The 17,003-nt window shown below is 41.5% G+C and overlaps 1 protein-coding gene across 4 annotated transcripts in view; it reads left to right on the forward strand.

Moving 5' to 3' along the window:
* PTPRG (protein tyrosine phosphatase receptor type G) overlaps nt 1-17,003 on the forward strand; it is a 622,240-nt gene that overhangs the window by 137,148 nt on the left and 468,089 nt on the right. For all 4 annotated transcript variants that reach the window (XM_077325006.1, XM_077325002.1, XM_077325003.1 and 1 more), the window contains exon 2: nt 4,282-4,386. In XM_077325006.1, the coding sequence (XP_077181121.1) occupies nt 4,282-4,386 (105 nt within the window). The remainder of the gene's footprint in view (nt 1-4,281; nt 4,387-17,003) is intronic.

Genomic DNA, 17,003 nt, shown 5'->3' on the forward strand with positions numbered 1-17,003 from the left:
ATCAGCCTTTCTCAACTTTTTTTACTGTTGAGAAACCCCTGAAACATTTTTCAGGCTTCAAGAAACCTCAGAAGTGTTGTGATCATGCAGAATATGGTTCAGAAGCATAGCTGTGTACTTATCCAGCAGGAGCCTCTCCCCTTCCCACCCCCTCCAGGCCCATCTTTGGCCACTTTAGGAGGGGGGATCAGGGCAATATGACTATATCACCTGATAAATGTTTAAGAAGTTTAAAAATATATTAAAAAATTAATTAACTCCCACTCGTTTGGGAAACCCTTTCAGGACTGTCAAGAAACCCCAGGTTCTTGTATCTGAGGAAGTTGCGTGCACCAATTCTTGCTGTCTTTATGGGGTCCACCAGCCCTCTAACATTTAATGATAGAGACATTAATCATATCATTACTATGCATATTTATAGACATCTATACCACCCCAAAGAGCATTGCTCTCCACCAATTCCAGTAGGATCGTGATCGCTGGGCCAAGACAGGTATGTTTGGCTTCAACCAGGGCCAGGGCCTTTTCAGTCCTGGCCCCCACCTGGTGGAATCAGCTCTTGGAAGAGCTGAGGGCCCTGTCAAAGCTGGCCTGCAAAACAGAGCTCTTCTGCCAAGCATTTGATTGGGGCTGATGAATTCCCACAATAATAACATCCAGAACATAATTGAGCTCTCCTCCAAAAGGATCCCCCCTCCCTGGAAACCAACATCTGGAAATTAGTTCCGGATTTAACTAGAGCCACCTCAACAACACCCAAGACTAATAATAGCCATCAGTTGATTACTGTTTAATAGGTTTTAACATTCTATTAACCAAGAAATGTTGTTTTTATTCGTTTACGAACTAATTTTTTTATTGATCTGTTGTAAACTGCCCTGAGCTAGCTATGCCGGGAGGGGGCAGTGAATAACCCAAATACATTAAAATAAATAGATCTGCATCAGCTGCACTATATTCCCTTCTGACTAGTTATGGGGGCACAGGATCAGTGCCTTTTGCTAGAGTGTGGTTTGTTTGTTTGTTTTTTAAAAGATCCTTGGTGCATCTCAAGACACTCCCCTTATCCTTTGATCTTTTATGCATTGAGAGCCTTCTGCGCTGTTGTTTTTCAGAAGTTCAGTTTCTGGAAGAGGTGCAGGGCTGTGTGCATTATTATTGTGCCATCTGTTCTGACTCTCTGACTTCCCTGGGTTCGGTCTTCTGGGCAGGAGGGACTAGGGCACCGAATCCGTGCAGGTGAGCCTTATCCTCTGCCAGCTCCTGTACACTTTGCTGAACCTTTAGCAACTGGCAGGATGCTGCAGTGCTTTCCCCAGTGGATCTGCATTGGCAGGACACCTCAGTGACATTTAAAACTCCAGCACTGTTCTGAGTTTCCTGTGGCTTCCATAAAGGGGATTCTGAAAGTCATGAATTAAGCAAACTGAAACCCCTGGAAGAAATAATAATAATAATAATAATAATAATAATAATAATAATAATAATAATAATAATAATAAACAAACACTGCCCATCCCTGTTCTCTGATCAGGAAAGAATTAAACAGTAACTCGATTAAGCTGGCTTCCTTGCAGTTATTTACTGTGACATACAAACCAGAGGCCATTGTCAGCAGTGCATCCAACTGGGCAGTTGATTGACAGCGGTTGGGAATACATACTGTAGAAATGTCACTGCTTATATCCTGAGACAGCAGGGCATGTCTTGATGACTGCTCAGGCAATCTTTGCTCCTATCCAGTCAATGAAACATTTTCTGACAATATGGTGGCCTTTCGGAAATGGTTGTTACTTCAGTTGCATGTTTCTGGACAGGCTCGTGGTGTTCAGCTGTCCACCCCCCCTGCATGGTGGAAAACCAGAAATAGTTCTGTGGCCTTCCTTTGGTACAAATGAGAACATAGATCTGAGCAGCGGTTAGAGTTGCCAGTAATGGTGTAGCAAGCCGCCGCCACCACTCCTGCGTAGGTGCAGTGCAACTATTGTTGCTAGTTTGGAATAAGGGCTTTGTAGAAAAGATTAGTACAATGATAGTTGAGGATAGAGTGGTGGAAGATAATTGAATGGAAAATGGAGGACCCCACAGTATTCGCAGACTGGGGGGGGGGGCAGGGAACATTAAAAAGGCCACCCATGCTTATGAAGTTGAAGGACATGGAATAAAATTGTTAGTGTGGTTGCTCTCTGCTGTAGTTGCTCAAACCTGGAAGTGCCCAGCTTCATCATGTGAGCTTTAGTAGGTTGTTGGGAGTGTGTATGACTGCTTGTTCCTCCCCCTTCAGCCTCACAGTGTCACCAGGGGCTGAAAGAGTGGGGAAGTTTTCTTCATGCTTTACTTCAGCCCCTAGAGCGCCTGTGGAACCTCATGCTAGGACCAGTCTCTCCATCCCTGGCTGAAGGCTAAAGCGTGAAGCAAGCAGCAGGCGATTTCCTTCCCCAGTTCCTAGCTCTGGCTCGCTGGCTTTCACCTGCATGCTGTTCTTTGCTGCTAGCTTTCCCTGACAGCATGACAGTAATAGGTAGGGGGAAAGGAGTAGGTTATGGAGGGTCCCACCCTGTCCGTTCCTCAATTCTGCCACCCTGCAAGCCAACATTGCGGCCTCTCACATAACTACTGGAGGGTGTAATTGCTTCTGGGCCAGGCTTTGCCCACCTCTTCCTCCCATAATAGATTTACATTCATTTCTCATTTTAGAGAGCAAGTTAGTTTGCATTTAATGGCAGTAGATCCCGTAACCGTGTGTGGTGTATCGTGAAAGAGAGCTGCGTTACATTTTCAGGCATTTGTTAAGTCGCATACCTCCGGTTTTGTTCATCCAAGTGTTCAGAAGCAATAAACAAAGATTTGCATGCATAAAGTAGTTCTCACATATACTCAGCTCTCACTCAGGGGAAAAAAACACACCAAAGAACATTAATAGTAAACAAATCTCCGGTAAATTGTATAAAAGCTCTGGAGGCACGATACAGGGATCCTTTCCCCCTCTTTGTTCTGGTTGATAAATCCAGCAAAGTTTATTTTTTATTTTTTGGAAACCAAGCTTTGTTCCTAGTTTGATATCTGGGAGGACTCAGGAACATAGTGTATGATGAGATACTTTAGCCAGAGAATGCCTGGATTTGGACTAGAAAGGGGGAAGAGCAATCTCCTTGCTGCTAAGGATAACATCGTATATATATAATATCTATCTTTTCATGGGGAACGTTTTAATGTCGTATTGTATTTATGGGGGTTTTATTGTCATATCTGTGAGCCTCCCCGAGCCGACTCTAATCGGAAGGGGCGGGATATACATTCCAAAGTAAATAAATATAAATTCCGGACGGCAAGTATGTGTAAGTATATGAATGTAAATACGTAATTTTGCAATTTGGCCAAGCGAGACTTGCAGAGGTATTACTGTGGATTCACTCCTAGTGAGAATATGTCATGTCCGTTTCTTGACATGCCTTTTAACAGCCTCCTGATTAGAAGCTGCACAAAATGTGTTGATTTCCTCAAACCGAGCATGGGTCAGGTCTCTTCATTCCTTGGCACAGTGGGTGACGTGCAAACAAAAAAAGGAATCTTTGGAAACCTCATTAACCCTGCCCATGTCTAGCTTGGCAGGGAGGAGGAATGGGAAGAAATTATTTGGTGCCTTATGCTGCAAACGGAATGGCTGTTCTGAAGGTTGTCCAGTAGAAGAAGAAGAAGAAGAGTTGGTTCTTATATGCTGCTTTTTCCTACCCGAAGGAGGCTCAAAGCGGCCTTCCCATTCCTCCCCCCAGCTGCCCTGCTGCCATGTCCTCTGCAGTGCTGTTCAGATTGGCATGTGGCTCTTGGGGGGTTTGGTGAAGGGGAGAGGTATGGTTCTTAAAGTCATAGATTTTGGCTGTTTTCCGCAATTCTCGTGTCTGCGTGATAACCCCAAAGTACCCGGGACTGACGGTACATGTGACGGAGGAATGTGTATATTTGTTCGGCCTCACGGTTGCCTTCCGCTGAAAACCACCGTTTTTCCTGTTAAACGGTTATCTCATCCCAGTTTGATCCAGGGTGCTCTGGGAAAGGGGTGTGGGTCTCTGCCAGTAAGTCTGGCCTGGCAAAGAGCAGGGAGCTCTGTCTCGCAGATGATTAATTCATCAGTGTAATAACAGTGCCTTGAGCCTCATATTTTCAGCTGCGAGGAGCTCATGGTCTCCGCCGATCTAATACTTCTAATAATGCGTAAATGATTTAACTTTCACTCAGTGATTGTCACCCGGCTAATTGCTTCTGCTCTTTTTTCCTCCTCAGCTTTGACTGAAGGTCATGATGGCTCGCTGCACGAAAGCAGGCATGGCAGTTCAGTGCAGATACGCCGGCGGAAGGCATCCGGGGATCTTTATTGGGCCTATTCAGGTGAGTTGGGCTGGACGGGACAGAGCGATGTGGGAAACGAGTGTCATCGGCCACCGAGCTGGAAGGCAGTTTGCCAGAACCTAAAGGGGAAAAGCACACGCTCCTGCCAAAGACGGAACTTGATTTGCTTTTGATGTTTCAGCCATTTCCAGCGCAAGGGAGACAAGCCGGTCCTCCTTTCCTGGAGCAGCTTGTCTTTTTAGCAGCAGGAACTCCTGGGACACAAACACTAAATGAAATGCTGGCGACATGTGAGGTGGTCCCTCATGTGTGCGTTATGACCCTCATTTGGATTCTGTTTACTGCACCCGTTGATTCATGTTAGAAAAATACTTACCACTAATCATTGGGTCCCTCCAACACATGGAAGGCCAAGGGTTGCTTGGGTTGCTTTTGCAGTTTTTCATGGCCATGGAAGAATTATAGAGAAGTGTTGTGAGGCACCTTTCCTTCTGCAGCAGTGTAGCTATTTCTCACGGCCAAGTGTGCTCTTCAGAATTCTTGTGCTTATATTATCCATTATATTATCCATAACATTACCTTATTCTTGTCAGTTGCATTTCTAATAGGTTTCCAGTGTTGAGTCCTCCTAAGGATCGTACTCCTCAATTACCTGCTTTACCACCCCATTCCACAACTATTCTGATAATTTTTTTTATAACCTTGTGACTTCTCGTTCGGCACACACGCGCCTCCCTAAATGACTTGTTGGGCTTTCTGTTCAAGAATCTTCTTGGTTTTTAAAATGAATATGAGAAGTAGTTTTTTCTTTTCTTTTTTGAACTGCTGAATACAGATACCGCTAGCGTATAACATTTGTTTAACTTCAGGGCTAGGTGCTGTACTAAAGTGAGGAGATGTGGACTCAGAGTATTGTGTACAATTAGATGACAAGCAGGAAGAACACATCCAGAAAGAGAGGGGGAGCCCAGAGGAAGGTTAGGCCAGAGTCTGAGGAGGCAGAAAAAAAAGGGGGGGGGGTGGCTAGGAAAGGGTGATGAAAGGGAAATTAGGAGAAAACAAGAAGGCTAGGTGGAAGAGTCAGTGGTGGAAATGAAAGCGGAGGTAACCTGAGTAGAGAGCTCCATGTGCCTAGTAGGTTAGAAGGAAAGATGACTGTAGTTTACATATGGTTTTGAAATAGTCAGCCAAATGGTTGAAGGCTTCCAGCTGCACATAAGAAGGGCAAAATATAGACGCTCAGATTCTTTAAAGGATGACAAAATTAATAAATTGATTACCAATTCCTTGCTTGCACCCTGATCTCCAAGAGTCTCACTTTCTCTTTACCCTGTTTTTTTGTGTGTGTGTGTGTGTGTGGGGGGGTAAGGGCTTGTGAGTTTCATCACACAAAACAAAATGCACATCGGTATCATTTGTCAAGTGGATGGCTTCTCTTTTAAACTTGGCAAATACCATTGCAGGATTAAAATATACTTGGTGTAATCCAGCTCACCACTCAGCATGCAAAATCCTGTTCAAACCAACACGACTTAAATTGACTTCACTAGTTTCTGGAACTGTGCCCGTTGTCATGATAAATCTGTATTACATCTTAAATATTTTTCTTTCCTAAAATAATACAGTGCAGCAGGAGCCAAGATTTAAGTTAATAAACAGTTGAAATGGATAGCCCGCTTCTACCTGTTTGTCTTACAAGAATGAAAATGGAGGCTTAAGTGATGAATGGCACATTTATTTTGTTTTTATTACTGAAAAACGTGCTTGGACGATTCATTTCATCCTTTTTGCGAGGGGAAAAAGACTTGGCAAAAGCATTTAGTCGCATATTTCAAAACTCTTTGAGTAGTTTGCATTTCTGGTTGCTTTATTGCTAACCGGCAATGCCATAGTGGTAGGTTTCTCATTCTGAGGGAATTTTTCTCCTCTGGCAGAATTTAAACCCTGGTTTTTGTTTTGGTGACAGACACTGAGTCTTTCCCTATTTTATACAAATGCCATTCATTCTAATCAAGAGATCTCTTGTCCCCATTACTACTCTATGAAGTTAAGCCCTGACTTGAGTGGACTTTGGAGCTTGGTATGTGGCTAGTCCCACGTTCAGTCTCAAGTCTCTCCAGCAAAAAACAAAACAAAACAGGTAATACTTGATGTGAAAGATCTATACCTGAGACCCTGGAGATCTACTACCAGTCAGAGTAGGCCAATGGCCTGACTAGGTATAAGACAGTTTCATGGGTCCAAGGTGATGACCTAGTTAAGCTTTGTCTGGTTTGACAATAGATTTTCACAGTCTGAGACAGATAATGGTCTTTCTCAACATCTGTCATCTGAAATACTTTAGCGGGTCAATTTGCATATTTTTTTATTGTTCTATACTGAGCTGTTCTGTTATGCTGCAGCTCTAATGTTTTTATAAAAATGCCCTCCAAAACACTACTTGTTTGCTAAGTGTTAGAAATGTGGGGGCTCTTCCTGATCTACTCAGGCAGGCCATTCCCCAAGCTGGGAACCACTGGTGGTTGCTGATCTTACCTACTTGCAAGGTGACATCCTCAGGTAAGCAAGGGCCATGTCGTGGAGCAGGGGTAGTCAACCTGTGGTTCTCCAGATGTTCATGGACTACAATTCCCTTGAGCCCCTACCAGCAAACGCTGCCAGGGGCTCATGGGAATTGTAGTCCATGGACATCTCTAGGACCACAGGTTGACTACCCCTGTTGTAGAGTATAATAAGAGAGGCAGTCCTGTTGGAATGTGAATCCAAGGCCATACAGGGCTTTGTGGGCGATGACCAGTATGTTGAGTTGAAACCAAATATGAATATGAAGGCTACGTTCTGCTGCTGAGATGTAGCTACTCGCCTTCTTTGAAGCAAATCTATATTCTTGATAAGTCATTACAGTTTATCTGCTAGCTTTGACGGCTTCCCCTTCCATACCTGCCATGTTCATTGACTAATCTGTAGATTACACAGCTCAAGAAACAGACCTACTCCACGTCTTTTTTTCCTTTTCGCATGTGAGTGAATTCTCTGTTTATTTTATTTATCACATTTATAGCCCACTTCCTCTCCCCCAAACAAGACTTGGGATGCCTATTGCAAATCAAATGTAGTTCTGCCTGATTAGTGCTATCTAACTGAACCCCTTTTTGTCACTATCACTAAATAAAATAAGGAGTTAATAGGGAGGCAGGAGAGCTCTGCTGTACCAGTTCATGCCCCAGAACTCAGGGTATTTATTGTTGTGCTGTCTTCCTGATGTCAAGTAAGAAAGGCAGCCTGGAATGGCCTTGTGTGTTTTCCTTAGTGATCGCTTTATGATTATAATAGCATTAGCATAATCTGCAACTTCATTCCAAGGAAAACATTTTTAACCATTGTTAGAATACAGTTTGGAGGCTATCCAGATGGCAGAGTGAACTGTCACACCAAAGCCATTGTGTATAGTTACATGGAAACAGGGCTACATTGGAGTGAATTATCAGTCCCAACCGAATTGTTGTTTCCAGCTGAGCCATTGAGCAGCAGTAGATATCCTTATCTTTGGGGGAACAAGTTAATTGATTATTATTTTGTACCTTGTCGTTCATCTGCATATTGAACAGTCATAGTCTATTGCTATCTCTTGAGAAGAAGTCTCTCATAGAATAGAATCATAGGATCATAGAGTTGGAAGATATCTCCAGGGTCATCTAGTCCAGCCCCCTGCAGAATGCAGGAAATTCACAACTCTCAGTTGTCCTCATGTCACTCTGATATTGGATGGCTTTTCTGAACAGCAGGGAGTAATAAGTCCTAAAATGACACTTGACTGAGTAATACTTGCATCCAGTCACCACTATCCAAAAGTGATTTCTGGAATTCATTTTCATGTGAGGTTCAGTTTTTATTAATACTTATTATATATTATATACTTACTAAGGACTAGGGATAGGGACAAAGCCTGTTGCATCCAGGCCAGGGGTGGGACAACCTGCCTGATTGGCCATTTGTTGAATGGACGGCCAATCAGGGAGGCGATGAGTTGGTCAGAGCTCCTCCCACCACGCTAGATGTGTTTTATTTATGTTACAGATAAGTCATCATCTATTGATGAGAACCGAGTTTATTAATCTGTATGTCTTTACTACTATTGCTACACTTGGGAACAGAAGTGTTTTTTATAACAGAAATTAATACTTTAACTACAATTCAAGGAAATGTAGTGGTTTTTCACGGAGAGACTGGACAACTGTCCAATATGCTGCAGTTTTTGAATTTCTGAATTGAGGATGCTGTTAGTGTTCTGCAAGGCCCCTTCCAACTGTGATTTTGTAAAATGCCATACTACTGTACTTGGATCTCTTCTATGAAACCCCACACTTAATTTGAAAGGGGCCCTGACTAGTAGAACATCTGCTTGCTTGCAAATTGTCCTATGTTCAGTCCCTGCCTCAGGAGCAGCAGATGTGAAAGATGTGAGCCTGAGGCCTTGCTGCCTCTCAGAGTTGGCTATACAGAACTTGATGAGTCAGTCTGACTCAGTAAAAACAGCTTCATGTGTGCTCAGATATTCATATGCCATTGAATATTGGATGTTTGCTTGTCAACTTGGAATCAGAGTTGCTACACTAGCTCTTCCAATGCAAGGGGGGAGCTGCAGCTGGTCAGGACTCCCTGAAATGTGTCCTTATATGTGTATATTTGCACTTGTTTATAGCCGCAAAATATGTAGTGTGTGGGCTCAAGTTTCATTCAAAGACAAGGATCTTTTGAAGTGGTTCACCATACTTTCTAACATCAAAACTGTGCTTTAGTGTTTGATAGTTTTATTCTGAAGAACTCCAACATCCAGTTCTGGACTCCTAAAGCAGTACTGGTGATTCAAATATTAGTTTTGTTCTCGGGCAGAATACTGATCTTTGAGTTCCAAACTTAAATTATGGGGGTCTAATCAATGTTATACTCCAGGGGTTAGTCAGGAAACATACTTCTGGTGATAACTGTGAAAGTAGGAATCCTATGGAGAGAAAAATGAAGACCAAGGCAAGGGGAAAGAAGCCTTTTGAAACTAATGTAAAACATCTCTATTTACAAAACATGAGGGCCCTTTCTCCCAGTTTACAGGTGAATCTTCCAGATATCTCAGATACTTTTTTCTTATCTTCCCCTGGCAGCAATTGCAGCTACTTTAGGGACTATATTTCTGATTCAGTATTGCATGTACTATGAAGAACAAGACCAGAAATATTAAAGTGCTCCTATTATGATCTGGAACTTGAGGTAGTAATAAGGCAATCAGCTATCCTTCTTCAGTCACTTTTATCTTCTCAGCATATTTTGGGTCTACCTTCAGGCAGGGCCTTCCTCGCCTTTTCTTCGTTTATGTACTCATGAAGCTCATCTGCAGAAAAAGTAGGAAATTACAGAGATCCTGCTGTCCAGGAACAATCATGGAAGATTATTGTTAAGAAAATGCAGATCAAGATTCTCACAAAAAAGGGTTCTCCACAAATCTCTGTGGATCAAAGGTGATCCGGAATACAGGGGCCTCCTTTTTTTTTTTTTTTAGGTCCAGGAGTCCATTGTAAGAAACATGAGTATAGATGTTCCTTAAGTTGAAGGGTTCTGTCCAACATAAATATTGATAGATTAGAATGGATTTCATTTATAGTCTTTGGGTCCTGTCTAAATTTATGCTGGAATATAGAATGTTCTTTACAGTGCCACTAGACTCCCGTTTTCTTCTAAGAAGCTTTGGTTTTTAAAAATCACTTCAAGTTTAGTCACTTTGATGTGTCTCTTTGGATAGAAAAAGCAAGTTACGAATTATGTAAATATAAGTGTTCAGGAATAAGTAACAATAACTTACATTAAGCGCCATCTGGCACACCATACAACTAGAGAACAAATAAGAACCAATTAATGGTCCCAAAATAGTTGACCTGGGACTTTGGATGCTGCAGTGTGCGGATGGAATTTTTAAAAAGTTGTATAGAATAAAATATCCCGCTGTTCTGTTTTCTCTTTTATGGACAGTCTTAAGATGGTAGGTACACCATGGCCGCATGTGCAATAATAGATGTGCAATAATAGATTTTAGAACTTAATTTTCTGTGGAGTTAGTATTCGGGCTACAATGGTTTCCTCTGGTGATGCACAGTGTTTTATTGTATGTCAGGTTGTATTTGTTGATGTAGAAGTAAAAAAGGACGAACTCTGGGAGGTGGGATAAACATATAGATCTTTATTGTTCTGAGGGAACGACCAGGAAGTGGGTGATAAAAAGCTGTGCCTCTGGCAAAAGCAATATGTTCAAAGATTTAAAGGAACACTAGATCACTTGAGTACCTCCTCTAGGGAAAAGTGTCTTGTCTTGGTTCTTTTGTGTGTTGCTGTGAAAGGCAGCAAAACAGGTATTGTTTTGTGCCTTTTTTGCTTTAGATGCGGGCGTCTCTCAAAATAAACTAGAATGGATTACAAAAAGATCACAAGTTCAGCTTGTGAGGAAGCAGATATTGGGCACATTGCATAATTTGTTTTGGGAGTGGGCTATGGGCAAAACTCCTCCTAAGTCACCTAAAGTTTTAAATGAGTCTCCTTGTTTTATTTGAAACAACTGAAGGGTAGGAATAGGGAGCAGAGATAAAGTGGCAGTGTCTCTAAATGGCATTTTACCTTTCTGTGATCAGTTTAGAGCGGAAGGAAAGGCTAAGCTCTTTACTCCTGAGGGGCTGTTTTATACATATATCTATGACAGGGGTGGCCAAACTATGGCTCTCCAGATGTCCAAAGACTACAGTTCCCATGAGCCCCTGCCAGCTGACACATGCTACTGAAGAAAAGCAAAGCAAAGCGGCCATATGTTACACTTCTTCAAAATCAAGATCTTCATTCTTCAGCTGACACATACAGGCACAGATTGGCCACCCTTGATTTATGGGATGTAGTGTTCAATCAAATACTTGGCATATAGAAGGTCCCTGCTTTAGTCATCAGCTTCTCTAGTTAAAGGAGTTTAACTAGCAGATTACGGGAAAGGCCTTTTTTCTTCCCAAGATCTTAGAGAACTGCAGCCAACCTGAAGATGCCAAAATGGATGTCAAATAGTCTGATTCACTGTAAGGGAGCAAATAATAGATAATTCAGTGAGAGATTAAGGGCTTCATTGAGCCAAAATACATTGTCTGTTCCAGCTGGAGGTTCTAGTTCATGCCAATAAGGTTCAAAACAGGCACTTAATGGAAAGCAAAGATTTAGTAAGTTTTTAAACATTTTAAAGTAAATATATGCTTACAAAATTACATAACTAAGAGTAATGGTCTGTCCTTTCTGAGAGGACAAGATGACTTGGCTGAGAGCTCGACTAGGTATTTTCCTCTAATTATTGGTATGCACTGAGTAATGTGAGCTTCCTTGACAAAACCCGACAGCTAAAAGAAGTTAGATGATACTGTTCCCTTACTTCCCTTAGTGCTGGAAGTGGCTGCTGCCGGCAACCTGTGGCTTAAATTCTTTTAAATTACTTGTTCTCAACCTGGGAGTCGGGACCCCTTTGGGGGTCAAAAGACCCTTTCATAGGGGTTGTGGCAGGGCAAGCAGCTTGGTTGGGCGGGGGGGGGGTGCCATCCACACAACAGCCTTGTGGGATAGATTGAGAGAGAGCATTCATCTGTTTGGAGCAGCGGAAAAGAGTGAGATGGGCAAGGTGGGGCAAGAGGCAGAACAGAACTGAGAAACCCAGGGGGAAAAAAACAATTTATATACAATCATGAGCAATAGATCTTCACGCCATTGGTCAGTTTCGGTTTAATTTCTGTGTAAGAACACTTGTATAATTTCATGGTTGGGGGTCACCACAACATGAGGAACTGTATTAAAGGGTCGCAGCATTAGGAAGGTTGAGAACTACTGTTTTAAATGGACATGCCAAAGATTGAAACTGGGATTTTTGGCATATACTTCAGGTCCAATAACTAAAACAGGGTGACAAATATAATTTAACCTGGAGGGACATACAGAAACTGGATCAGTGCTCAGAGCAAATTAAGGACGAAAACCCAGAGTGACCCAGATTGCATGTCTGCATACAATCAGCAGTTACGTGACTAATCTGAACAGGTCTGTTCAATGGTGCTTACTCCCAGGAAATTGTTCTTACAATTTCATTGTAGGAGCATGATTCATATGTTCTCCTGACTTTCAGAACTGGTAGCTGAATGGTACAAATTAATGATCCCTAATGGAGGAATGGAGAAGGGGAACAGGGTAAATTCTTGTGGAGGCCTACTAATTTATAACTCAACCTCTGTTGAATTTCTTCAATAAACTATAATTCAGCTCACACAGCACATCTTATCTTATATACAGTATTTGCTGGCGTATAAGACTACTTTCCCCCCCTGAAAAACATGCCTCCAAGTGGGGGGGGGTCATCCTATACACCGGGTGCACTTCAGTTGGGATAGACATAGCTGCCCATAGTGGCCCATAGTACTGTAATGTAATGTAACAAGCTCTATATTTTGAGTGGAAATGTTGGGGGGTCGTCTTATACGCCCAGTCGTCTTATACACTGGCAAATATGGTAGTTTTTCTGCCTGAGTGGTATGGTATATATTCAAGTAATCTTTTTCCTTTGGGGCATCACTGAAACTTAGGAATAACAGAATGGGTGGCATTTTAGACTCCCAGTATTAATCCTCATCTTCAGAGCAGTTAAATAAGATTCTATTGAGTAATAAACATGAGTGTCAAGACGAAGGAATATCCAGGAGGATCTTGACAAATCAGAGGCGTGACAGATGTTGTTTGAAGAAAAACAAGCTAGAAGTCTGTATTTTCAAGAACCCAAACACCTGGCCGTATACCTGCTCTGGATGAGAGTGGGGCAGGCTTAGAATTCAGGATACAGGAATAAATGTTACAGAGCTGGCAGATAAACAGATTTGGAAGGGAATAGTGGTGGGAGTATGTGCAAGTATGTGCAAGTAGAACCTGGAAGAGTATGTGCAAGTAGAACCTGGTGGGCCAAAGATGATGGGACCTGAAAAGTATGATATATATGGCACACACGTACATATTGTGAGCTAGATCTTAATGTGTAGTTAGTATCTCATAAGTGGCAAGATGTATACACTGAGTTGCACACAAGTCACAATAAGGTTTAAATGTAATAAAGGTGAAAATATTAGCTGAGTCTGTCAAAACATGTAGGATTTAATTCATAGGAAGTGGAGCTATTTCCTCCCTTTTCTGGGTGTGACCACATAAATATTAAGTTCATGTTTCTCTTTTATTTAACCCCCAGAATATCTAAAATACTTGTTTAGACTTATTCTATCCTATAAATGTTCAAGCATCTTATCTTGCATTTTAAAAATATGCAGCTGCCATTGCAGGTCATGGGATTTTACCATGGGGGAAATAGGTCTTAATAGGTTGTTGATTGTTAATAAGAAAAAAAGCCATTAGGAGGGTGCATGGTGCCATGCTGCTATTTTGTCAACTTATGCTTTGCCTTAATGCCACTGAACAAAGCTGGTGATTGTTCCTACACTTTAAAATGCAGCCTAGTTAGAATAAACTAGTGGTGTCCATTTTAGTACCTTTTTGTCCCTTCTATTCCAAAAACGCCTTGAATAAATCTTTGTTGGTCTTAAAGGTGCTACTGTACTCTGATTTTATTATTCTATCCCAAAAACACTCTTCTAAGGAGACTATGAACAATTTAATTATTTTACATATAAGTGATTTTTTAAAAAAATTGTTGTGTTTTGCAACCTAGCTGATCTATCTATAATATTTGGATATCCAGGGTTTTGCCTGGTTTTTTTACCTGCTAACATGAAAAGCACTGGAAACAAATGGGACGACCTTCCTATGGACATCTGAAAGTATTCATCTGAAATGTATAATATGGTTCATTCACTGTCTCCTTTGCCACTGTTCCATCAGTGTTTAATAAATGCTGACACAATATCTGACAAATTCGAATAACATTTTTAGAAAGGCCTTGTTAAATAAACCCCAGTAGATTCAGAGCAACCAGCTGATGGAATGTTGAGAATACTGATGGTTGTATTACAAAGCCTTTGTCCTTGGGAACTTACCCATACATTGAGCAAGAATTGGGAAAATGAGATCTCAGAAATCAAAGAAGTTAGACTGACTTCCATGCAAGGGACTTTAGTAGGTCATGGCATCTAATAATTGATTTGATAGCACCCAAGAGAAAATGGAGGGATTACTAGTGATCATTGTACGTTCGTAAAAGACCACACTTACATGAATTAACTGCCCTCATCATGGCCACCAAGGCAGCAAGCAGATTAAACACATACATGATGAAAACATGTCTTAAAAACCATTAAAACCAATGAAAAACACATTAGTAAAATGCAAGTCAAAATTCACATACCAAACTATAAAAGACAAAGACATACCAAACAGCAATTAGAATGTGGGGAGGGATCACTGAGGGAACTGAGCATTTTATTACATTTACAGATGAAAATCACAATTTGATATGTCAACCAAGTACCGGTGATTGTGTATAAATCAATCACCTGTCTGCTTTTAATGGTTTAATTAACCGACATGATATTACATCAACAAATATGACATTCTGTGAAACGTCCTTTTAACTTGGCTTGACAACTAAGGAAAATCATTGATTGTTTGGACACATTTGACTTTAAAAGTTTGGGGAACCATAAAGGAACATCCCTGCTGCCAGTAATAGCACGATGGTAAGAAAAGAAAAAGAAATAAATAAAAGTGCGCACTGTCATACCTTAGTACAAATGTGGCATAGTTTGCTAGACCTTGTCCGCTGTCTGAATCAAAGGGGTTCCTTTCATGTTGGATCACATAGTTTACACCCCTATATTCTATTCATGGTAATGATTAATTGCAGTAATTAATAGATATGTCACTCTTTATGATGATCACCTTCCTTCCCTTTTTAGCAAGGTAACAACTTCATTCTGTTCCCCTATCTAATTGATCTGCTGAATATGCCAGTGCTATTTATACGACTGTTATTAACTTGGGCGCCTAAATGCCTTCAGACTTCAATGCATTTCTCATCAACGATTCTTTTTGAGATCGGACAGTACTTTCTTCCTTTTTCTGAGTAATTGAGCATTAATTGACCTTTCACCTTCACCTGGAAAGTATGGGGCCATCATTTCTAAAGAAAATCCATATATATCTCTTAATAATCCAGGGAGGTGACACAAGTGTACCTTGAGGTAGGTTGTGTCAACCTGCCAGGAGGGAAGAAAAAATTTGTCACATGTTAGGAGCCAGAGTAAAATACCTGTGTCCTCTAGCCACTCTTTGTCAGGCTCTAACAATCTCTGGTCCCCTTTTATTGGACCTTTAATAGCAGCCTGATGTACAAAAACTTTTAAAGAGCTTAGTACCAATAACACATAGATAATGCCAATTTGAGGGCTTCAGGGAGGAACACAGGGTGAGATGTTGGAAGGAATAAACATACAACTATTTTGGGGGAAAACATGGCCACAGCTTATTTTATTGAATACAAAGAAGCAATGGTGGAGCATAGGGACAGATCCAAGCATTAGGTGACACTCCTGCTACCCAATAAACAAAGCTTACCCAGCCCGTCTGCTGGGAGATAAACCATAGAATGACAAGATACTGGGTGCACATTATCCTCCTAAATTAGGCTGTGTCTGAATGAAATGTTGGAATGCGTAATAACCTTCCTGCCAGGCACCTTAACAAATTGTGTGGCAGCCTTGCAAACCTTCCTTCTGGCCAAGTCCACTTTTTCTGGTGCCAGCACCCTCTCATGAGCTAACAAGACCAAAGTAATATTGTTCCAGGTAGTCTTTGGTGCAAAATCTGGAGGCTGACAGTGGTGGAAACAATACCTTTTTATAACTGGAAGATCACTCTCCCCCAGCTGAATGACAACAGCATGAGATTGGCTATTATGAAAAGCCTTGACATACGGTGGAAAGGAGAGACAGCCATTTATTTCCTCTGCTCCCTGACCACTTGATGTGAAGATGTTCACCGAGACCCAAGTTGGAATCCTATCTAGACAAAGTTGCAATGTTTGAAACACAATGTTATGTCAAATGATCAGAACTATTTTTCTTGTATCTAAGGAGGATAGAAAAACAAGCTGATCAGCATCATAAGCCTAAGTGTACCTATAACTTGCATGCAGAGGAGAACCAGTGGCTCATGGCCATTATCTGATCCAATATAAAACCACATTTGGATGTGAGTATAGCTGCTCCAATCCAAAATGATTGCCCCCCAAAGTTCCCCGAGAGAAGGCCTTGTTTTGTGTTAAATGCCCACAGAACACAAATGAACTGAAAACATAACAGACAAGAGCCATCGACACACCCAAGGAAAGTCCCAGAAATATTAGGCCAGATAGAAAAGTATTCAGAGGCGTAACAAACAGATTGACCCCTGGGAGCATAATGAAGATCTGGGTTCTATGGCAAAGTTAATCCATCTTGGACCTAGATGGTTGCGTACATAGCTCTTAACCACTAACTGAAATATCTTGGAAGGTCAGGCTCATAGTATCACCAAAAAATGCTAAGGAAAAAGCTGCTCTAAAGAGAGCTGCGTCAAAGGCTGAAAGCATATATTGGGGAGATGATGCATGAATTTTTCCC

This window comes from Paroedura picta, chromosome 3 (genome assembly GCF_049243985.1).
Source record: "Paroedura picta isolate Pp20150507F chromosome 3, Ppicta_v3.0, whole genome shotgun sequence".
NCBI lineage: Eukaryota > Metazoa > Chordata > Lepidosauria > Squamata > Gekkonidae > Paroedura > Paroedura picta.